Below are 24,635 nucleotides of genomic sequence, written 5' to 3'. Positions count from 1 at the left end.
CTGGGAAGAACTGTCTCCTCACCTCCAGCCTAAACCTCCCCTGGCACAGCTTGAGACTGTGTCCTCTTGTTCTGATTGCCTGGGAGAAGAGACCAACCCCCACCTGGCTACAACCTCCCTTCAGGTAGTTGTAGAAAGCAAGAAGGTCTCCCCTAAGCCTCCTCTTCTCCAGGCTAAGCAACCCCAGCTCACAGGTCCTTCTCCACAGAACTTCTTTCCAGGTCAACCCCTCACCTGTACAGGTGCAGGGGGTTATTCCTCCCCAGGTGCAGGACTCTGTACTTGCCCTTGTTGAACCTCATGAGGCTCCCTTCTGCAGAACTCTCTAGCCTGGCCAGGTCTAACTCTTGCCAGTGTCAACTGCAGTAGCCCCAGGGCTCTCATTTTCACAAAGCCTCACTGGTTTCAATTCTTCTCCACGTGTCAGACTTTGACATATACACAATGAAAGGTACACAGGGGGCCACCTTCCAGGGCTCAGTGGATAAAAACCCACCTTTGTTCAAGAAAAACCATCTAAGATTTATGAACCACTAAAGACCCTCTTAGCCTATGCTTCCACTTAAAGCTGCTTCAGCTTTTAGCCCCCCATTTGAGGTATTTAGACCCTCATTTTGAGAGGGGCTGAGAAAGTGCACCTCATAGTGAAACTGAAGTCACTGATGCACATCAGCTGGTTTTTGGAAAGAAAAAAGAATCATTTAAAAGTAAAATAAGAAATGAAACCTGAAAGCTACTGAAGGCACCACTGAAAACCCTGAGAGCCTACTCAATTTGTGACTCACAGAGACCTTTCACAGGGAGACAAGAAGTCCCTCCTTCCATCAGCCTGAAATGGACTGCTGAGTGTATTTTCTAGAATGCTGCAATAAGTTCCTTTGGTCCAATGAGAAGAAAAAGAAATAAAGAATGTTTAGCTCAGTTAAGATCTGGTGTCAGGAAAACAGACACGGGGAAGAGCAGCCAGGCAGAAAGGGACCTGGGGGTACTGGTTGACAGCCAGCTGAACATGAGCCAGCAGTGTGCCCAGGTGGCCAAGAAGGCCAATGGCATCCTGGCCTGCATCAGAAATAGTGTGGCCAGAAGGAGCAGGGAGGTCATTCTGCCCTGTGCTCAGCACTGGTTAGGCCACACCTTGAGTCCTGTGTCCTGGGTTCCTCAGTTTAAGAAGGACATTGAGGCTCTTGAATGTGTCCAGAGAAGGGCAACAAGGTTGGGGAGAGGCCTTGAGCACAGCCCTATGAGGAGAGGTTGAGGGAGCTGGGGTTGTTTAGCCTGAAGAAGAGGAGGCTCAGGGGAGACCTTCTTGCTGTCTACAACTACCTGAAGGGAGGTTGTAGCCAGGTGAGGGTTGGTCTCTTCTCCCAGGTGACCAGCACAAGAGGACACAGTCTCAAGCTGTGCCAGGGGAGGTTTAGGTGAGGAGAAAGTTCTTCACAGAAAGAGTTGTTAGCCATTGGAATGTGCTGCCCAGGGAGGTGGTGGAGTCACCGTCCCTGGAGGTATTCAAGAGGGGACTGGATGTGGCACTTGAAGCCATGGTTTAGTTAGTCATGAGGTATTGGGTGATAGGTTGGACTTGATGATCTCTGAGGTATAGAACAGAATTAACCAGGTTGGAAAAGACCTTTGAGATCATTGAGTCCAACCTATCACCCAACACCATCTAATCAACTAAACCATGGCACCAAGCACCCCATCCAGTCTCTTCCTTTCCAACCTTATTGATTCTATGATTCTAAATAACGACACATTTTTGCCTCAGCCTGGAACAAGCACGAGCCAGTTCATAAATGGAATTTCACAATGCCAAGTGGCATTTGTAGCACAAAACTTCCCTCCCAAACACACAGCAGTTTCACCAAATGGGCTGCAATAAGCTTCCTCCAAATTTGCCTCTCGTCAGCCAAAACCTACTTGCTAAATGCAACCTGACTCTGGGTTTGTTTCCCCAAATGACATTTCTCAAACTTATTTGGGGAGGAAGCAAAGTGGGGGGAGGGGGAAAATTGCCTGGCTCCATCCTCTGCTGCTTTTCCTAATTGCATTTAAATGATCCATGCAACTGGTCTCCTACAAGTTCCCCGAGGGGTAATATTTCACAGTCTAGCTAATCTCACTACTGAAATGTGTCCTGTTTTTCAGCAATAAATAAATAAATAAACCAATCCACTAGCAGAAAGCAGAACCAGAATCATTTTTTTGCTGACTTCTGGGGGAAAAAATAAATAGAAAAGAAAAGAAAAGAAAATTAACTTAGTTTTAAGCTCAAGAAGTATGGCAATACAGATTACCAGCAGATCATTCAGCTTTGGATATGTCTGGGTGCTTTAGCAGTGTAAATTTATCTGCCATTCAAGGTGCCTCATGTCTGCTCATGAGTCCAAACGTGCAGCTGATACTGAACAGTCCTTTGACCCAACAATGCTCTGTTGGATCTGAATGAACAGCAGTCACCTTTGGGTAAAAGCAGGGATACAAACCCAAAGAGATTTTTCTTTGACACACACTTAATACTCATTTAATCATTTATTTCTCTGGCTCACTCGTGTGACTCTCTGTGTTTGAGCTCAGTAAGATCTAGTCCTGATTCTTCAGCTGCTTGTGTGTGTCCTTATCACAAGGGGTGTAGTGTTATACAGAGCTCTGCTGCTGCAACATTCCCTCACCAAGAGGGCTGCTAAAGCACCAGAGAGAAAAATCTCAGCTCCTTTAAAAAAACCAAACAAAAACACACTGACAAAGACAACCCAAGCCATACCACCACCATCAAAACAAAATAGAGGGAAACCCCAACCAAAAACCAGCACCACTGCTCACAGACTGAGTAATCCCTTTTGCAGCTACTATTAGCAAACTTAGAGTACACCCTAACGGTCTGATTCCGTCTTCTTTTTCTGCCCAGGCTGAGTAAGGTACTGCTCTGTGAACTTCTGAACTGAGTCTGTAGGCTGATGAATGGAGTTATTAAGCCTGTGGGGACTTCATGTGGATGCTGAGGCAGGGATGCCTCTGCCTGCATTCTGGCATGCTTGGTAACGTGCCCAGTTACCTCTCATACTCTAAACTGATTTAACACTAAGTTGAGCACTACTGCACCAGTTAGGGCTGTGGCATTTGGCAAGAGAAGCAACACGTTCCAGGTTCAGCCCAAACCATCATTGTTTGTTTTCTGCATACTAGCTCAATTTCTGAAGCACCTGGATTTATGTAAAAGCAGGGAGATGGGACATGTCCATGCCTGAGGTTAGAAAAAGACTCTGGTAGGACCCAACCAACAAACACTAAAGAGAGCTTTTCAACACCACTTGACGTATACTTGTGCTGCTATGTTCCTGGACAAGCAATAAATAACCTGGCTCAGTATTCTCTTTCTCAATTAGTCTCCTTGTCCTCATTTTGCAGCAGGAGGTGAAAAAAGGTTTGAAAGATAAAGCCATTTCCACAGCAGCATTTTGATTTAGGGATACCACAAACTACCACACAACACAGACCACCACCTCAATCGACAGGGCTGATTAAAGTCCTTTCACTGCTAACCTAAAAACGGAGCAGGAGGTCTCAAAGTAAAGATGCTCAAGATTTACATGCTCTAGTAAAACACCCACACCTAGCTTTTGTTTTGTCCACACTTTGATATATAAATGAAAAGGTCATTACAATCTTCAGCTATAACAGTTTGTAGAATAGAATAGATCAGACCAGGTTGGAAGAGACCTTCAAGATCATTGTGTCCAACACCATCTAGTCAACTAAACCACGGCACCAAGCACCCCATCCAGTCTCTTCCTAAACACCTCCAGTGATGGTGACTCCACCACCTCCCCAGGCAGCCCATTCCAATGGGCAATCACTAAAAAAAGCCAACTAACCCCCTGAATGCTCATTGCTGCTGAGCAGCCACTAAACTCTCACCGAGGCTACGCCTCTAAACCGGGGACTGTACCTGTGGAAAGCTCCTGGTCCCACAGATATATTACCATAGCATAGTTCCAGCAAAATTTTCTGGCATGTGTCCTGGTTTCAACATATGGAGAGCTCTAATTTAACTGTGGTCTCAGGGTATGCCACAGACAAACGAGCTTGAATCCTATTTGAGAAGATATTTAGCGGAAGCTTAAATCATTGACTCTGAAGTTTTTAAGCCCTCTGATTTCATAGCATGTGACAATGCATCTCTGTGGAGCAAAATCAAAATACAGGAAGCCTCAATTTGTTTTGACTGTATTTCTACCAGCAATTTATACATATATATATATTAATCTATTCAGATCATGCCTGGAGAATAAACAACATCCCAACATGCTCAGACCAGGCTGTGAAATGCAAGCTTCTATCTGATATAAAAGACAGGATTTTGACAACAAAAGGAGCTATAGGTTGGGAATTCTGGCAAAATGTCAACACAGTGATGTAAATATAACTCTCCTGCATGGGGGGAGGAGAAGGATGAGGCTAAGAGGAATGCAAGCTCTCCCTCAGCGTGTCACAAGCTTCGAGTTACTCACTGAAGCCACACAGCGTCCCTCTCGTAATCCAGCTGTGTGGGCTGTACTTGAACATGCCTGCTAGCAAGTTAGTGCCTTTCCTACTCTACAGCCCTTTGGCAATCCCCTTCTTGTCCAGCTCTGCTGAAATTTCCAGGGTGCATCAAAAGCTTTCCCCTGCCAGACAGCATATGCACAACACATCGCCTTCATCTATAGAATTCAATATAGTGCTGAGAGACTTCCCAGGTCTGCACAGCAGCACTGACCTCCAGCAAATCCTGTTACACTTTATTCCATTCCCTCCTTTAACTGAACATCTTCAGGAAAGTTTTCAGAGGAAAGGACACTTACAGCTTCACTTGCTCCTAGATCTATTGCTGCTGAATAATTTTACTTCTGTTCCCTCAATATGCCACTGTTCTCCAGTACTAGATCTTAACAGATTCCAAACACAGATGTAATTCACCAGCCCTTTCAGTATTTGGGAAGGGAAATCATCAATTCCCTTTGAATTCACAAAGATGAACTCATTTACTGTTGCTTTCACTGCACTGATGGTTATTTCTACTTTAATACCATCATGTGCATTATCTGTCTTCCCTTTGCCACTATGCTGACATCAGCATCTTTGCTGAAAAATGATGGAAGGCACTGAGCCATATCTAGATTATCTTTAATATCCACCTTCACGAGAGAGCAGCTCTCTTGCTTCATTTTTCTGTCCCTATTACCTCTGTGAAAAAAAATAGCAAAACACTCTTATTTCTTCCTTCTGTAAAGCCCAGCTCAGCTTGGCTTTGGAAATCCTCACCTTCCCTCCAAACATCTTGACCTCCAAGACTTAGCGCTGGTCAGACAACTGGGAAGTAAAAGGTGCAAGGCAGGAAGGCATCTCTTGCATATTTCTACTGGTGCTGCATACACACACTTTGTTTTGGAGCCATACCTTACAATTCTTCACTATTTTTGAAGTTCAGCTTCTTGGCAGTGTTGCAGCATTATTCATTTCAAGGACACTTAGAATTTCTTTATACCTGCAAGTTTCTCCTGCTACCCCTGTGCCTCAGTTATGAAACTTTGCTCTTCACAAAAATCAAACCCACACCACTTAGCACCTACTTCCTCATGAAACACAAGAAGAAGATACCTGTGATCCCTCTGTTTCCCCCCTTTTAGTCCACTTGCACTAATTTTATGTGTATATAAAAGGTATAGAGGATAGGTTTCCCCAGTCTTCTCTCATTTCTCTGTTTAAAGCCCTTCCTCCAGGTGTGCCAGCACTAACTGGAGGCCAGTTTCTCATTCAGGCAAGAAGAGTGCATCTTTACACCTACTAGCTTCAAAACACATCCCTTGTAGTGTTATGTGCAGATCACCACTGCTCCATCATGCATCCACCCCATCATCCCACTGGAACATTGAGGATGTTTCCAGACATCCTAAAGACATTTTAAATCAAAGCAGAAGCACATCTACCACTGACCTAATGCTCCCTGCTTCTACAGGCATGCCAGATGGTCAGCAGGCTGTTTCCAAAATGAAAGCCTTTGGCATAGTCCTGCTGGAAGACCAGGCTAGCCAGGAAGTTAAATACCAAGGCCAGCATTACATTCACAATAATGAGCCAAATCTTGTGGCATTACATTTCCTCAGGTAAGCATGGATTTATATGGAAAATGATGACTCCCCTGGAATCCTTCCTAGATCTATGCAGATTACAGTGGAAGTGCAGAGAAAGGATTACTCAGCTTCAGCCTTCTCTGTAAGCAAATTGTGAGACGAGCCCTGGCTGTTTTTCCCCCTTATCACCCAGATGAACTAGAGAATGTTCTAGAAGGAAGAAAGGAAGGAAATAATTGCCTAAGAACAGAGAAAACTACATTACTTCTCAATCTGCTCATTTCCTGGAGAAATACAGACCTGAGCTACATCTTATCACCAAGATAATTACATGTCCCTGTGTGTGATTTCATTACATGTCTTTGCTATAAACACTGCTATGGTTAGAAGGCTTCCTAACATTTGGCTTGCTACAGACCCTAGAGGATGCAAAAGACAACACCACAAAGCTGCACATTGCACTGAATGTCTCTTGATTGTTAGGCAACCCTCGTTTTCAATGCAAACCCACTTCCATGGGTGAAAATCAAGGATGAAGTGTCATAGTTCAAGTGATTATTGCCCTAATCCTTCATGGAAGTGCTTAGACTCATTCAGTGTCTGCACCAATTTCATGCAGAGCCAAAACAGAAGGAAATTTACAGCATGTTTGTGATGCACCAAGCACAGACCAGCCCAAACACAGCTGAGCCACTGCTCAGAAAAGTGATGTAGAACAAGAGATGTCCTACCTCATGTTCAGGTAGGATAGATCTCTAGCCTTGCTCTACTAGCACACAATACCTACACCAGAGATGAACTCCCAGCTCTCCTCCGTTTTCCTACCACTAGGACAAGAGCATTTGAGTGAAATTTGTCTATGTTTAACCACAACTACCTCAGACTAAAAGAAACACAAACCACCCCAGCCCAACCAGTAGCTAACGCTCTGGTGTAAGGCTGCTGACCTACTGGTGGCAGAGGAAGGAAAAAAGAGGAAGGGAAGGCACAGCCTTTCACCCACAGGACAAAGACAATGCACTGCAACCATGCTTCAAAAGAGCAGTCCCACCAGCTAAGAGGCAGGATTGTGAGATGCTAGTTCGCAAAGACAGAAAACATTCACAGGCTCTGGAAGCTGGTCCTAGGCAACAATTTGGATTCGGCACACAACGAGCAGGCAAACTCTGATTTAAAGCATGTAATTAAGAAATCCTCTCTGAATTATGCAACTTTCATTCACTTCTGAAGAAGATATGAGAACACTGCAATCACTTGCCAAGTTTGATCCCAACCTGCCATGGGGCAAATGGAGACCCTAAACTGTCATATCCTATTTAAATCATATGTGGGGTAAAGTGAGTGTGATTGCTCAGTATATTAAATTACTACCAGTGTGTTGATATTTCCTCATGAACAATCCATGGCTCTGAATTATTTATTGGGGAGGAAGTGGCTTTTGCAGTGAACATTATTCCTCTCTCAGCGCTAATGCTTGAATATGATAAAAATAGTTGCCAAGAGAAAGGAGGAAATTAAAATAAAGGACACTTGCATGACTGACAGCTCCCAGGTTTTACCTGACTCCTTCATGCATTTCATCCCTTTGTGAAGTTTGTATGCTAAAATTATGTTCACCTGAAGAATAAGGCGACGCGGGACAAGGCTGTGCCAGGAAATTGCTTGCAACAAATCACAGCTACATCCACATTCGGTGATGGCAATCAATAGAGTCCTAGACTATTCCCATGGCTGTTTCCTTGCCTCTAGAATCCAATACTGCTCAGAGAAACACAGCTTCGAGGGAGCTGCAGAGCAGATTTCCTCAGGAGTGGTACATCATGGAATCAGAGAGCTTTGGGTTGTAATGGAGATGAAGGACAGCAAACTGAGTACGGAGTGGCAGTACAAACAGGGAGAAGGACCCAGTTCGAGCCCTTCAGGTTCTCAGGCACAGTTTTCAAACCTTTGCCCCCTCAAGGTATGTTCACAGATGTTTCTAGGATGAAGTGAAAATAAATGAGACAGCAGCAGGCCCCCATATACGAAGATAAATCCAGTGTGACACACTCTGCATGATGACCAGATTGGAACCTGGTCAGGGAAACTCACAACAAAGTGCACTCTCGAGAGGCAGCTGCAATATTTGAACCCAAAACCATTACTTGGAATGAATGTAAATAAACCTTCTGTCTTCCTTTCTCCTTCCCCACAACTACTAAAGGTTGCTGCTCATGAAGAATGCTCTAAAGAATGATTTCTGGCTTGCCATTTGCAGATCTATTTCTATCAAACTGCACTATTTGCAAACAGTTTATATACACTAGACACGGATCAAATCTTCCTGCATGTTTCCTGTGAACAGACTTGAATGCAGATTTTCTTCCTCTTTCAAGGTTACTCTTCAGTTTTCAAGGTGCCCAAGTTAATTTCTTTAATACCCAATCCTTTGTGCCTGCTAATTAGAAGTATCCAAAACAATTTGCTATTTAAATCAGATGTCATTGCTTCTGATCCTTGATTGGGTGAGTAATGAAGTTAAGTAAGGCCCCTATGAATTGTGAATGTTGCTACTGAATATGTAATTAAGGTTTTGATTAATATTCTGGCACTCAGGCTTAAAATACACCTTCCATAAGTATTTGCACTAATAAAGCTCAAGCTCAGAAAAATCAGCACAAGTCATTAGCAGAGTCAAACTGAATCTGCAAGTCAACTTCAAAGAATGCTTGTAAGGGCTTTTTTATGGTGATGGTTAGGAGCAGTGTCCTTTTAAGTTGGACTCCTAGATTAGTGCTCCAATGAAGACACTGGCCCTCAGTCCTCTTTAGGTGCTGGTATCACATTAGAAATTAGGGATATAAGTTTTGCTGGGGGCTTAAAAACATCCTGTGTTGACACTTTTAACTTCAACCATTTCAAAGCCCCATGAATCCCTCTACAGACACTTTGAATCCTTTAAGACATAGCATTACATTAAAAGCCAAAACAATTCTACTATATATCATAACACACTTCTGTTTCTTACTGAGAGCACCCATTAGGAGCATTTTTTTTCTATGTCACCACTGAAATACACTTAATTCAGCTGGCAGTCAACATTTTTCAGTGTTTCACCCATCCAGTAATTTCTGTACTAAAAGAAAACCAACCTAAGTACTGAGTATTTACTAAACAGACAGGTATGGATGCATCATGCTAGGTTTTGTTACAGAAAGCTCACCTTTGTAATTAGCGTTGCAGGCTCTACCACTCAGCTTCGACAGAGGCAAACCAAGAGACTGATGGTAAGGTGGCTTGGTTTGAATCCTTTGCTAGCTTTCTCAGCAGCCCTCTTGATTGCCTTGATTGAATCCAGCCATGCAGGGAACACACCCAGCAATTAATTAATTCTCTAAGTCAATTGGATCATTAGTGGAGCAGCTCTGCTATGGAAGTGACACCGAGAGAATGAAGGCAGGTTACAGATAAAGACACATCTCCAAAGTTTGGGTTTTTTAGGTGCAGAAAAGATAATGAATGGCATGCTTAAGGACCAGACACAGCCTTTAGTTCAGTAAGGTAATTTTCATGCTCTGTTATCACCAGTTCTTAATTAACCTGTGTGGTAAAAAAATCCTAATGGATGGCTGTTGACTGTAAATGCAATCCCTCCTTTTGACACATGCATTAATGCACCATTGTGGAGGTTCAAAGCCGTTATTATTGAGTTGTCTCAGCCACATTAATTATCCTCTACACTGTGTTTGGCTTCACTTGGGTAAATCTTCTTTAATTGCCCAGTCTTTACTTACAGAACATCTTCATTTTATATACTATGAGCTCTGTTTACATTTATGCTTTTTCCAATAATCCTGTGTTGAATGTAGTTTCCACCACCACTACCGGGAACGTTCCACACTCAGTTTATTAGCCTGCTGTCACCCATACATTGGTTCTGAAGCTCAAATGTCCACTGCTTGGAAGCTTAGGGATGAAACAAGTGGATTCTAGCACCTTCACTATGTTCCCAAAAATCCCTGTTACACCCAGGGCAATATTTTTTTCATAGCATGTTGGATGCAGTTCATAAAGCACGCTAACAAATAAGGGAAACAGCACAAGAGAGAAGGTGATGAGCTAACTTAAAGCACAGGAGTGGGTAGGTGAAGGATAGAACTCTCAAAGCTGAATATTGAATTATGGGCATAATAAGCACAAGCCCTTAAAGGACAGAAATCCTTCCAATATTAAAATCTTGCCTTAATATCCTAATTATGTCCATTATGGGGAGAAGTTCAACGTTTTCAACATGTTTGACTTAAAACATGTTTTGACAGGCACATTGAAATGGTAATTGGTTTTGAATTGTTTCCACCCAGATGATTTTCCCATCTGACTATGTCAAAGCATGATACAAAAACTGAGCTGGATACTATTCCCTGTACCAACCAGACTGCAGAGACATACTAAGTAAATGAAGGATAACATTTCCACAAGTATGCAAGCGTGCCCAAATTGAGCTGTTTTAAATCCCCTTCCTCTTTAAAGAGAAGGAAAATGGTACTAAGCTCCAGTGCAAGTAAAAGGGAGATGTAGTTCTTCAGGTCTGAAACTCAGAAACGAGAAAGGCAACCAAAATTATGCATCCTGAAAACTTGTGGTGAGTTGAGAAACAAGAAGCCTGGACCTGAAGATAGGGTTTTATTCCAGCCACAAACCTGCTCACATTGATAAAAATCAGCTGCAGAAATGTTATCAGGAAATTAACTCAGAGCAAGAGCTGGGAACTCAAGTGATATTTAATTCACTTTTGCAAGAGACAGCAAAGGAAAAGGGTGAAACAACTAAAGGGTGAAACAGCTACTGAGTGACACATCAAAAGCACCTTTCCTCTTTCTCTTTCACTGGGGTTGACTAAATGTGATGGGGAAAGGTTGATGCTAAAATGAATAAACCAGTCCTTCAGCTAATTCAGGTCATCTAGAGCTACTCCCATAAGCTCAACAGGCATTTCCACCTAGATGTGTATTATGGTGCTGTTTGTGGTTACAGTGTGCATGCAGGATGAATGTTTGTAAACAGGAATACCAGCAGCACACTTTTAAGGCAAGAGAGAGAGAAGCTTAAAAGGCAGGAAATAAAAATCAGTTAAGCTGTAAAGAAGAAAGACCATTTGAAGGCCACAAATATTAGGTCTTCCTACAGTCTCCAAACACGACCTAGCTCCAGCAGGAAGCACAATAAATATCCCCATCCAGCCTGACAGAAAGCACTCAGGAAGGCAGGATCTGAGCCCTCACAGCTAGAAAGAGCCATGGACTCAGATCTCCTAAAACCACCACACCTGTGTAAATACTCTAATCACAAGGAACATTTCTCCAGGACTGTAAACCAAGGCACAGTCAGTAATACTTCTCGGGATCTAAGCTTATCATTGCTCATAAGGCAGGTTTAAAATGCTTGCCACCTGGATCCGGTAAGGGATTTTGGTGCCAGGCTTGCCACGGGCTTAAATGAGAAACAGAAACCCAAGGCTGTGTGTGCTGTGGAGTTTGTGGACACAGCCAACAGGCAGAGATACAAACCTCCAGGACACTTACAAGTTGAGCATTATACCCTGTTATGTTTAAGTTCTTCACAACACTTCCTAACACGGTTGTTGAGCCTGGTTTTCTAGATGCATGTGCTTGAAGAACATCTAAATTCTGCTCAGTGGACCTACGTCCTCTTTTAGATAGATTTCCTTACAAATTTTAGGCTGGATGTTAGGAAGAAGTTCTTCATAGAAAGAGTTATTGGCCATCAGAATGTGCTGCCCAGGGAGGTGATAGAGTCACCATCACTGGAGGTGTTTAGGAAGAGACTGGATGGGGTGCTTGGTGCCATGGTTTAGTTGATTAGATAGTGTTGGGTGATGGGTTGGACTTGATGATCTCAGAGGTCTCTTCCAACCTGGTCTGGTCTATTCTATTCTATTCTGCAGCACATAAAGATTCAGGTTGAATAAAAATAAGACGAGACACAACTCCACCCATACCCCTCTCTTTGGAATAAAAAAGAACATTTATGATGACAAAGCTCATGGTTCCACACTAACCAGTATTAAACCATGGAGGTACCAGCACTCTGGCTTTTTCTTGTTTTCTGTGCATGTATGGATTCCTCTCCAGAGAACTGAAGTTTAGTGTTTGGTTACAAGGGTACTTTTCTTGGACCTCCTGGAACGAATCTGCTGATTCTGTGCACCACACATGGAAAACACTTAAAGAAGTTGGCAGGATCCTAGAATAGATCCAATGTTTACATGAAAACAACCCCTTGAAGGGAAGCTGGAAACTCTGGCACTGCTAACCTTCATTCTTAAAGGCAGAAATCAATCTGACATATAGGAGTTGACAGAAAGAAGGGAAAGTGTCCTTCCATCTGCAGGTTAATTCACTTTGTATTCATGCTACAACATCTGCACCTTTCTCTGAAGCAGCTGGTACTGGGCCTTGGTACATTAGTCTTGCCTAAGTCACACCTTCCATCTTCAGAAGAACAAGAAGTTACTTTTGTTGTCACATTATTGGCTGCCAAAGTTCCTCTGAGAACACCCCACGGAACAGCCTCGCTCCATTTGCTGCGACTCGTGGCATCAAATGATTTGTAACTGATAGCCTTAACCACCCCCACTGATTATCCCTGCCAATCACCAAGATTTATGTGGCTCACCATACAAATCTGACACATCCTGAACAGCACAAGCATGTTGTCAAAAGAAAAGGAATGGGAATCACAGAATCATAGAACCATAGGGTTGGAAGGGACCTCAAGGATCATCTAGCTCCAACCCCCCTGCCACGGGCAGGGACACCTCACATAATGACATTGTATAGCAATTATTTTATCTTGGAGGGGGGAGGGGAATACAATATCATCTATTTTAGCTGTTCAGGGAGGGAAACAGGATGAGAGGGAACACGATAAGGAATTACTCCAGCAATCAGAGACCACAGGGAGATGATAATTTTGGTTATGGTTGTCAGGAAATTCAGGTGATGCCCCTTGAAAAAGACACACACCCAGGAGTTCTGGTTTTTTAATTCTAAAAGTTATGAAAAGATACTTAAGGGTATTCTCTGCACTGTAAACTGATGTCAAGCTGACACCTCATATTTGGATTTGTCACTCTTCAGCGGACTACTCACTGCAATCAGCACTTCTCTATCATTTCCCCTGTGTGTCTAACAGAGTATCACAGTATCACCCAGGTTGGAAGAGACCTCAAAGATCATAGAGTCCAACCTGTCACCACAGACCTCATGACTAGACCATGGCACCAAGTGCCACGTCCAGTCCCCTCTTGAACACCTTCAGGGATGGGGACTCCACCACCTCCCTGTGGAGCACATTCCAATGGCTAACGACTCTCTCAGTGAAGAACTTTCACCTCACCTCCAGCCTAAACTTCCCCTGGCACAGCTTGAGACTGTGTCCCCTTGTTCTGGTGCTGGTTGCTAGAGAGAAGAGACCAGCCCCTTCCTGGCTACAACCACCATTCAGGTAGTTGTAGAGGGCAATAAGGTCTCCCTTGAGCCTTCTCTTCTCCAGGCTAAACAACCCCAGCTCCCTCAGCCTCTCCTCACAGGGCTGTGCTCAAGGCCTCTCCCCAGCCTTGTTGCCCTTCTCTGGACACGTTCAAGTGTTTCGATGTCCTTCCTAAACTGAGGGGCCCAGAACTGGCACTGTGAGTTTGCCCAGCTATTCAACTCTTCTTTTTTTATCCCTTCCCTGCCCCCCCACCCCTGCTTCCTTCTCCACTCTCTCAAGCAGTCACTTAGAAAATTCTTCACATAATTTCTGTTTGGTCAGTGGCTAAAGGAGAATGAACCAGAGTTAGGTCTACAGGGTGCAAGGATTAACTGACATTCCCTGTGCCTTTTCACAGCCTGCCTCCTTTTCCCTGCTCCCTCAGCCCTCCCCCGTGTTCTCCTCCATACCAAGTCTCCTTTCATTTTCCAAATGGAACAAATCAAACCAGGGCTTTTTATAGCCTGTTTGCCACTTCCCCTCCTATGCGTCCACTTGACACAGAGTATACAACCGACAGCCGGGCTGAAAGGGACCCAAAAAAGGCCCCACTTTGTAAACACAGGGATTTCTACTCCACCTTGAAATGCAAGCAAAAGAGTTATTGATTTTGTCTGTGCCTGATAAATTCCCCAACAAGCCATTTACTGAAACTGTAAGTCACTGTTGTGATTAATCTGCTGTGTATTAAAAGCTACTTAATTGGAACAGCGAGATGGAAGAACGAGCTAACACTGGGCTAAGTGACATAGGAATTGATTTCATTTTAAATTTACCAGAACTTTTGCATCTTTGTAGCCCAGGCAGTACACATGGGCAAATATTAAGGGCTAAGGCAGCCGACAAGGAGAGTGCTCTTCTGAACAAGGTAAGCTGTGATGGAAATAACCTGAAGATACGGTGCAGGGTAAGTGAAGCTATAGATCATGCTGTGACGTTACGCTTTCTTGCTCTCCCACAGGAGATTCATACAATCATAGAATGCTTTGGGTTGGAAGGGAACTTAAAGATTATTTAGTTCCAGCTCTCCCAACCCCCCCATCATGGGCAGGGGCAGCTCCCACCAGCCCAGGTTACTCAAAGCCTCATCCAACCTGGCCTTGAACACCTCCAGGGAGAGGGCATCCACTACCTTCCCGGGCAACATGTTCCAGTGTCTCCCCATCCTCACTGGAAAGATTTTCTTCCAAATATCTAATCTAAATCTACCCTCCTCTAGCTTAAAGCCATGATGTGGACATGCAAACTGATCTTTCAGCACTAAATACTTTCCCTGATGTAAGTAACAGAAATATTAGCCAAAAAAAAAAAAGCCCAACCCACCCAAACAGCAACTCAGCTGGCTGCAAGAACCTTCGGTGAGTTTGCAACACTGAAATAAACAATAACATGAAACACCTCTTTGAACTCATGGTATGTACATACAGCCATTCCCCCATGGCACTGGAGAAGTCTAAAGTAATATCTATACATGGTGAGATGAAGTCCTCTGCAACAAAACCTCTTGGGAGTCACACAGACCATCCACTGCTTTGGACAAAGGCCACAGGTAAATCCTTCCCCTCTCAAAGTTTCTAGAAAGCATTCTGTGTATAAAATATGAGCCCTCTTCCTGAAGCCAGATGAGCAGTGAGAAATTCCAGGGCTTAAGCAGCCCTTTGAAAATCTGAAAACTTACATAACTGATCCTCTCTACAGAGAGAAACCCTTGTTAATTATTAAAGTACAGTATCTTTCTTCTAAAGCACATCAGCATCTTTTACATGTAGCTTAGGTTATCAGAATCAACCGAATACCCAATCTGATTTGTATGCAGACTTGTAAGGGGTTTTTGAGAACATAGTAGAGCTTCACTTTTGTGTTAAAGAAGAAAGGGGGGGTGGGGGGTGGAAAAGAAAGAAAAAAAGTTACAAAAGGCACAGCCTTCATCTGCATATCCCTGTCAGGAAAGTTTTAAAGCCATTGATTATTTATTCTGCTGAAAAGTTTAAACGTAGCTAGGTCACCCACAAGGTGGGCTGGCCCCTTCTAATGCTGCTTTCTGAGGGGAACAAAAAGATAGAGGAACTTGAATGCCTCTCTCTGACAGCACATCACCTTCCTTGAGTCCTAAAGGCACAGCAAGCAAACCAGCTAGCCAGCAGGACTTTTAACTCCAGCACTGCAGTAACTCGATAAAAAGAAATAGGGGATTGCTGAGTGGTAGCATTTCGCTGCACCAAGAGACAGATGGGGAGGACATGCAATAATCTTGTCTAGGAAACGGCTGTGATTCATAAATTTGGACTCAATGTGACAAATTATCTGACAGATTTCAAAACAGAGAGAGAAACTGGTGACAGCTCAAAATATTATCACATCTCGGTGTGAAGCCCAATGGCAGCTGGAATTATTGACCACCTAACTCCACTGGAACTCTTAAAGGACTACTGGAAAGAAAAAAGTGTCAAAACTATTATGTAGAGCACAAGTGGGAAAACAAATTAACCTGTTCAGGGATGTAATTGAGAGGAACTAAAGACTGATGAAGTTTTCCTGTACTTGTACTACCTTGCTGACAGTTCCAGCTTAGAAACCAAGTCGTGCTTAAAGAGTGAGCACCTGTGGAAGTCATAAGGACTTCCCATACACGGTGCAGACAACATTTCCCTTTGGTTTCTTGAGAATTGTAAGAGCATCAACTGATGACAGAGGTGAAGTTTACGAGCATGGGCAATGAAATTTCTTTGGCAGATGATCCAGCCCTGTGAAAAATGCTTTCAATAGGCACCAGAGGGGCTGCAGCTCACACTGCTTCCAGAATTCAGCATCACCTCCACGACACTCCTCCAATTCTTTGGATTGTTTCCAAGTAAAAAGCAGGAAGGAGAAGGCAGAGAATTATTTCTTAGCATTACACATCATGAGATACAGCTAAATCATAGCATTGCTTCTCAGGGAACCAGATCACCATTCCTCAGAGAGCCAGACCATCAGAGGGAAAATACCTACCCCAGAAGGGCCAGTGATCAACCTGGTGTGCTGTCCTCCTTCTCTAGGTGGTTCCCCATACAACTCATCTCAGCAAGCACATCTCAGCCAAAACCCCTCAATCTGTTGAGAGGGATATACTTAATCATCTCACTATCATCCCAGCTACCCAGAAAGAATTCTAAAGGGTAATTTCCAGTCATCTTTTTTTGCAGTGATTCACCCTTCCTCTGGCCTTGGCTACAGAAACTTGACAGTTCCCTTTCAGGCACTTTGACTGCAGCCTTTCAGACAAAATGACAGCCACTGTGGGAACCTCCAAGCACTTCCAGCACCGAGGCAGCCTGCTCACACCATTCCCCTACAAGGCACAACACTTGTCCTGGGGAGTTACTTGCTCTCCAGAAACTACAAGAGGGGCACCACTGAGTCCTTCAGTGCTCTCCTCTAGCCCACTCAGTTACCCACAGCCCATGCCCCACTCAGGGCTGGCTCTCAGGACCCCATTACCCAGATTCAGAAGCATAGCTTTCCAGCCCTGCCAGCTCAGAGGACCTTCAACCAGAAAAAAAGAACAAAACATTTCCAAGGACCAGGGCCAGCTCCACAGATGCCAAGTGAGCACCACTATCTCTGGCATCCAATCACCAAGTCCTGCTATCCTCTGTGAAAGCCAGGGCTAAGCCTGGGAAGCTTAGTGAATCAAAGGGATGTTCAAGGACACTGTTTACATACTCTCACACCAGGCTCACAGAGCAATAGTTTATCTGAACCCTACTGGCTCATATATCTCTACATAGTCCTTACAGACTATAAATTCTCTTTTTGTCCTGTCCAGCAAATCCAAAGACCCTGCACAGTACATCCTCCTCATACTCTCCAGAGTCTGCTAATAAAATCTCTCACAGCACCTACGTGGGACAACAGAGCCCCATAGTGCCACTTCCATGCCTATATATCATAGTATCATAGTATCAGTCAGGGTTGGAAAGGACCACAAGGATCATCTAGGTCCAACCCCCTTGCCGTGGGCAGGGACACCCCACACTAGATCAGGCTGGCCAGAGCCTCATCCAGCCTGGTCTTAAACACCTCCAGGGACGGGGCCTCAACCACCTCCCTGGACAACCCATTCCAGGGTTTCACCACTCTCATGGTGAAGAACCTCCTGGAGGTATGGATAAGGAAACATATCTGTATCTGTCTCTGGAGGCAGAACCTCATCAGTGATCATATTTTAATATGAAATTAGCTGCAAACAGAGGTCTGGTGCCTGCACTCAGCTGTGGCAAGCAACTCCTCAGAGACTTCAGTGGGATTTTTAACTGAGGGGCAGTGTAATTAGGCTGTGAGCATCCAACCCCCTTTAAAAAATAGAAAGAAAGAAAAAGATGCATTTACATATTTATTCTTCAGAGGGAAAGAATTCAGTCTCCTAAAATGTGTGAGGGAAAAAGAGAAACAACAGCCCAGAATCACCAAGGTTGGAAGAGACCTCAAGGATCATCAAGTCCAACCTGTCACCACAGACCTCATGGCTAAACCATGGCACCAAGTGCCACATCCAATCCCCTCTTGAACACCTCCAGGGATGGTGACTCCACCACCTCCCTGGGCAGCCACCACTACAACAATAGAAAAACACCCAGTTGCAGCTACTTTAAAAGACATAAGAGACAGACATTTTATTCAGATTTGATTGGCAGCTTAGCTGCTCCTGCAGTTCCCTTTCTTTGTGCTCCAGGGGAAAAGAAAAAAAAGAGTGAAAAAAGAAAAGAGTTTTAGTGATTTGAGATTGCCTGTTTCCAGCACTGCTCCATGCCACATTAAAGACCCTCATTCATTTCCCATTAGCACATTTTAGTTAAAATTAACACATCATCATACTCCATGAGCTGCCTTTGGGTGTATTTGTAAGCAAAAAAAATTCATCTTGGACAGTAAGGCAAGGAAAAGCTTTGGAGCTGTTAAAAATCAGGATCCTAACAGAAGTGATCACCAAACCCCCACTTTTCAAGTTGTTTTGTTGTTGGGGTTTTTTCCCACTCCAGAAACATGTGCAACTGGAAAACACTTCAGATCATTCTGCAGGCTAAACACTCAGGAGATTTGCTCAGGTCAGTGCAGAGGTTACACTGCGGAGCAGAAGTTTTGGACTATGAAGTGTGGGAGCTGCACTCCCCAGAAAAATCTCCACAGATCATGTCAGCTGTGATGCCATGCTCATGCCCAGAGTTTCTGCTGTGACCTCTCCTTTTTGCTGCTGATTATTAGTTTTAGACGACTCCAAGGGCTCTCCTTTATGGGGAATATACCTAGGGAATTAAAATGAAGTCACTTTAATCAATTAGGGAGGGTGATGTGCAAGGCAACATACAAGTGGCCCTGTAATTTGTGTATTTGTGGGGAAATGCAAACAAATACCACGAAGTTACTGACACACAAACAATTCTATGGCTGTTTCACTGAAAAGAAAAAAGCCTAACAGGTTTAAACATAAATAATGGCCTAACATGCCTTCTGAATTTAGTGTTCTAGAAGTCTTAAGCTCCTGCACATAAAATAGGAAGAGAAGCTACATGTGATCAAAAGAGACTCAGCCAGATTTAAATATAGAGGACTATGTGCTCTTGCAAAAAGCTGCTCTTATGCTGAAAGAGAGGGTGCTTCATTGACAAGCAAGCAGCTGGAGAGCTCTAAACCCCAGCCACCTAATCTGGCAGAAGCACTGTACAATTTGGGACCACACCCTGCTCCACTCAGAGCCCTGCTCCACTCACTCAGAGCCCTGCTCCACTCACTCAGAGCCCTGCTCCACGTGTCTTCCAACACAGAGTCATGACACCAGACTTTGCGAAACTCTCTTCTGTGTCACTCAGCAAGACACAGACTGTTTAGTTTCTGTATGGATGACTATCAACATGAATTTCTGTGTAGAATTTGAGCCATTGCACCCACTCTTCTGTCTCTGTGGGAACAGGAGTAAATTTGACACAAACCCATCTCATTCAGCAAGTCCTGCATTTCTCACAGGAGCACAGGATGTCACGGGTTGGAAGGGACCCAAAGAGATCATCAAGTCCAAGCCCCCTACCAGAGCAGGACCATGGAATCCAGCACAAGTCACACAGAAACACATCCAGATGGGTCTTGAAAGTCTCCAGAGAAGGAGACTCCACATCCTCTCTGGGGAGCCTGTTCCAGTGCTCTGTGACCCTTACAGTAAAGAAGTTCCCCCTTGTGTTGAGGTGGAGCATCCTGTGCTGCAGCTTACATCCATTGCTCCTTGTCCTATCACTGGGAGCAAGTGAGCAGAGCCTGTCCCCTTCCTCCTGACACCCAGCCCCCAGATATTTATAAACATTTATTACATCCTCTCTAAGTCCTCTCTTCTCCAGACTAAAAAGCCCCCTTTTTTGTTTTATCTCTGGAGGTAGAGCATCCAAGCATACAAGATCCAGAACAAAGCAGGGCTTTTCGGTCAAAGTTTTGTTTCCCTCTCAAGTTACATCATAGTTCATATCAAGCACACCTGTAACTTGGAGGTAGCTTCACAACTCTAGAGATTTGTATTTTCATAATAAACCAACAAATCTGGAAAATGAAAGATACTTAGATGTGGCATCCCAGGATCTTCAGTCTATTATCTAGCAGCAGCTGGGCTTCCTTGCTGCTTAAAGGCCACGAGCAGAACTGAGCTGTACCAGATACTGCAGTAACAAAGAGCAAAACTCTGAAGTAAATTCTCTAATGAAAAAATGGTGGAGAACTACCATGTCTAGAGCACAAGCCTGAAAGAATTCCTTTCCACCCATCAGACAAGAAACCCCAGAAGTATTTTCAGCTGTTGCTCCAAGGCACTGCCCTACTGCTCGACCTTCTTCACCACAGCATGTCTCTTCCACAACTTTACGGGGAAATTTTAACCCCTTATCCACTCTGCAGTCTGAACTCTGCGCTTTTCAGGCAGCACTAAACGTATGTGGAGGGCATATGGGCCTCCATGTAAATCTTTCCTGGAGAATGTGCTTAGAAGAGAGGCAAACATTACTTTTCTGAACTATGATGTCATCTCCCTTTTCACCGAGCACCTTTCACAACCCACTTTGAGCACACCCTCTCCGTAACGTGCGTGACGTCGCTTAAGGATGGTTTTGAGAGCAGGGGCTCAGAAGTTTGAATCAGAAGAAATGCCTTTACTGCATCACATGTATGCACAACACACACGGGTAGCCGGGAGCGAGCTGCACGCAGGACATTTACACACAGACACCCAAGCACTGCAAGGAGCTGTCCACCAACAGTGCCTGAAAAAACATGCTGTGCTGCCGGTGAAGTTCCCTGCTGGTGGCCACGCTGTCCTGGCCACTCGTGAGGATTCTGGGAGACACACATTATGAGGGTATTCCCCTTTTCCCCCGCCTGGTCCCTTTTTTCACTCAGTCCCTGGCACAGGCTTCCCAGGAAGTTTTAGGGTACCTCTCGTCAGTCGGACAGCGGCCACCCGGGCTGCGCGGGACCCGGCTGAGCCCCCCTCGACGGGGCGGGACACACCATTCCCGGGGCCGTCCCCAAACCACCGCCTTCACAACCCGGGAGAAGGTACCCCCGGGAGCGCGAGGCTGCCGCTCGCAGTGCTCAGTCACGCCCCACAGCGAGGGGGAGCCGTCCGCGATTCCCCCCCTTCCAGCTCCTCACCTCCAGACCTGCCCAAGCTGCAGGACGTGGATCAGCGACTGCAAGAGCCAGATGCAGAAGGCGCAGGACGCCGACCTGCCGGCGCGGGGACCGGCGGGGCCGCTACCAGCAGCGTTGCTGCTGCCGTTGCTACTGCTGTTGGTGGCGTTGCTCTTGCTGGCGGTGGATGCCTGCCGCTGCGGCGTGCAGGGGCGAGCGGCGTCGATGTCCGCGGCCGCCGAGCCGCTGCTCACCAGCAGCTTACTCTCAGCGGCGGGGCAGTGCCCGGCGGCGGCTGCTGCGCTGTCCTCGGTGCTGAAGTCGTGCGCGAACCAGCGGAAGCTAAAGACCTGTACGGAAAGGGAGCCCAGCAGCACGAAGAAGAGCGTGAGCCCGAACCACCAGCGCTGGCCCCGCAGGTAGTAGTCGACCGCCAGCCAGATGTCTGTGCCCACGTCCGCGAAGTACACGGCCAGGGCGGCCAGGATCCAGAGGCAGTCCCACAGCGAGTAACGCCGCTGCTCCCTGCCCAGCCGCAGGCACAAGGAGGACGAGCCCCCGCCCGAGCCCCGGGAGCCCCCGCCGCCGCCCCCGCCGCCGTCTCCTCCTCTGCCGCCGCCGCAGCAGCAGCAGCAGCAGCAACGGGAGCCGCCGCCCGAGCCGTCCCCGCCGCCGCCGCTGCAGCACCCGCCCCCGGGCGCCTCATCGTCGTCGCTGCCACCACCCGGCCCGGCGCCGGCGGGCAGTCCCGGGGCCAGCGCCTGCACGGAGCCCGAGTGCTCGGAGTTCTGCAGCGGTGTGAACGCCACCTCGCCGCCCTTCTTCATCTTCCGCCGCCCGTCCGACTTCGCGGCCATGATGCCTCCCTCAGCCCCTCCGGAGAGCGAGCAGGAGCAGCGAGCGCTCCTTTATCCCGCGCCTCCCCCTGCTCCTCCTCCTCCTGCCTCCTGCCTCCCGCCCTCCGCCGCAGCCGCCGCGGAGCCGCCGCTCCCCGCGTCCCCTCTCTCTCCCAGCTCCGCGCCGGGCTCCGCGCCCGCGGGCGGCTCCTCCGCGGCGGCCGCACCCGCAGCGCCGCCTGCCTGCGGGGAGCCCCGCTCAGCCCGCCCGCCCTGCCGCCGCCACCGTCGTCTCCGCGGGGGCCGGCGGTGCCGGGGCCGCCGCCGCGCTCTGCCCGAGCCGGGAGCAGGCAGGGCAGCGCTGCCCGGAGCAGCGCATCCCGCCCCCGCCTCCGCGCCCGCCCCTGCCCGCACCCGCCGCTGCCACCACCCAGCTGACTGACGCCGGGAAAGAGGATGACCTCATCCCTCTTCCCTCGCTGCCGCCGCCCCCCGCCCGCCACCGGCACCGGCACTGGCGCAGGGGCGGGGAAGGGGGCGCTCGGCCGCCGGGAGGAAGGGGCCCGGCGCTGCCCTGGGGGTGTGGAGAGCAGTCCTGCGGCGACAGCGGCAGGGGGAGGTGGTGGCTCCGCTGCCCGGCGTGGGGAGGTGGGCGGCAGCTCCGCGGGACGAGGGAGCAGGGCGGCGGGCAGAGGCGGGGCGTGGCCGGTGCCCCCTGGGGCAGCGGGAGGGGTCGCGGCGCTGCTGCCCCCTCCATTGCCTCTCCCCGCCCCCCGGGTATCCTCAGCGTGGTTTGGGGTGAGTGTCCCCCGCCGGCGGATGCGGACGGGGCGGGTCAGGAGGGCGGTGGCACCTCCAGGATCCTCGGAGCGGAGGGAGCGCGGTAACGAGGCTGGTACCGGCGGTAATGCCCAGCTTTAACGCCCGGTGCGGGGAGCGGGAGCCACCGTCCGGTACCCGCGTCGCTGCCCTGACCGCCCTACCCCTCCTCCCCCCACGCATCCACGGGCACGGCGAGTCCCGGTCGGGGCGGGCAGACACAACCCCACCCGTCCCGTAGGAAACGGTGCCGTAGTTGTCCGAACTTTGCGGCACGCTGTTGCTCGGTGCGGTGCTGGGATGATGCCGTGACTCACGCTCCCTCGGAGGCGTTTGGGGGAAGGTGAGGAGACACCGTTTTATTCCGCCACCGGGAGAAATCGTATTTTATGCAGAACATTCACAGGGCGAACTCACGACGTCTTTCCCCGCCCCGCGCCCCTTTCCCCGCAACTTTGACTGTCCCCGGAGCGCGGTCGGGGATCGTCGATGGTAAGGGTGTCCCCGGTTGCAGACCTCAACTTTGGCGGCCGACACTGAGGTGAGGGGGGGAGCCTACCCGTCCCGGGCCGAGCCGGTGGCTGCCGGAGCCTAGACACCGAGGATAAGCCCGACACCCCGAACGCGGGTGTACGGTGGCTGCTCGGTCCCCGAAGACCAGCAGCCTCCTGCCCCTAGGAATTACCAGGACGTGATGCCCAGGGGCTGGGCACAGGGCTCGGGATGCGGGCGGGGGTGAGCGTTTGCCACCCGCCTACCCACCCAGTCTTGCCCTTTCTGCCCTCCCGCAACTCCGAACCCACAGGGTGAAGAACCAATTGACCTTTTGGACTCTCCTTGTATGCCTGTAGAATATTTTCTAAGCCTGCCCTCTCCTTTAATACAGAACCGTGAGGTAGTTCAACCACGTTTCTGGAATATCCTAACAGGAATGCCAGTGAAACTGTGATAGGGCACTGTTACATTAAGATATGTGACTAAATATAGCCCCTGCGATTTCATTAATTAAAGAGAAGTCACATGGACAGCTTAAGAATCTGTCTTCTAACTCTTAAATGTACTTGGTAAGTACAGAACTGCCTTTTGGAAATGAGCTGTTATTGATGTATGCCCCAGATTTCACGGAAAGACTATGGAAGGCGTTCCCTGTATTGTTCAAGGAGTGCTGAGCACACCAGAACCAGGCTCTGAAAGGTGAGGAGCACACACAAACCTGATTTGGCCTGTTAAGTGGTGTGTTACCTCACATTACGAGAGCCCTTTAGTTACATCATCACATAATGGTTCTTAAAGCACACACATTTGCTCTGAGTCTCTGTCTCAGCGGCATGGCTGTACTTTTATGCCTGTTCCTCCTGTAACCCCGTGTTAATTTTTGCTCTCTTGACAATCCATGTGATTTTTATTGCCCTAGACTTGGAATGCAAATTGCTTCTTTCTCGGGGTATCATTTAATAATTGTCAGCACCTGTATCTAATACAATATATTCACTTTAGATTACCTTGTCAGCAGAGAAGGTGCTCAATAATGAAGCTAATTTAGCTGCAAGTTGGTGGTTTATTTATATATATATATATCTCAACAAGTTTCCAGTGTTATTCTATTTATAGTTACATCTTTAATGAAACGGTTCAGTGTGCACTTTAAGTTACTTTAATGGAGTCTATCTGACATACATGGGTCTGAAAG

At 47.1% G+C, this 24,635-nt stretch overlaps 1 protein-coding gene across 1 annotated transcript in view; it reads right to left on the bottom strand.

Annotated features, from left to right (window-relative positions):
- The window catches only part of XKR4 (XK related 4), a 210,646-nt gene extending 188,499 nt beyond the window's left edge, over nt 1–22,147 (bottom strand). The window contains exon 1 of the mRNA XM_068166730.1: nt 21,312–22,147. Coding sequence (XP_068022831.1) covers nt 21,312–22,147 — 836 coding nt within the window. The remainder of the gene's footprint in view (nt 1–21,311) is intronic.
- Nucleotides 22,148–24,635: the final 2,488 nt, after the last annotated feature.

Source organism: Melanerpes formicivorus, unplaced genomic scaffold, assembly GCF_026170545.1.
Source record: "Melanerpes formicivorus ecotype bairdi unplaced genomic scaffold, bMelFor1.0.p_v2 SCAF_105, whole genome shotgun sequence".
NCBI classification, from domain to species: domain Eukaryota; kingdom Metazoa; phylum Chordata; class Aves; order Piciformes; family Picidae; genus Melanerpes; species Melanerpes formicivorus.
The sequence above is the reverse complement of the archived record's forward strand: the minus strand, read 5'-3'. Positions and strand labels throughout refer to the sequence as shown.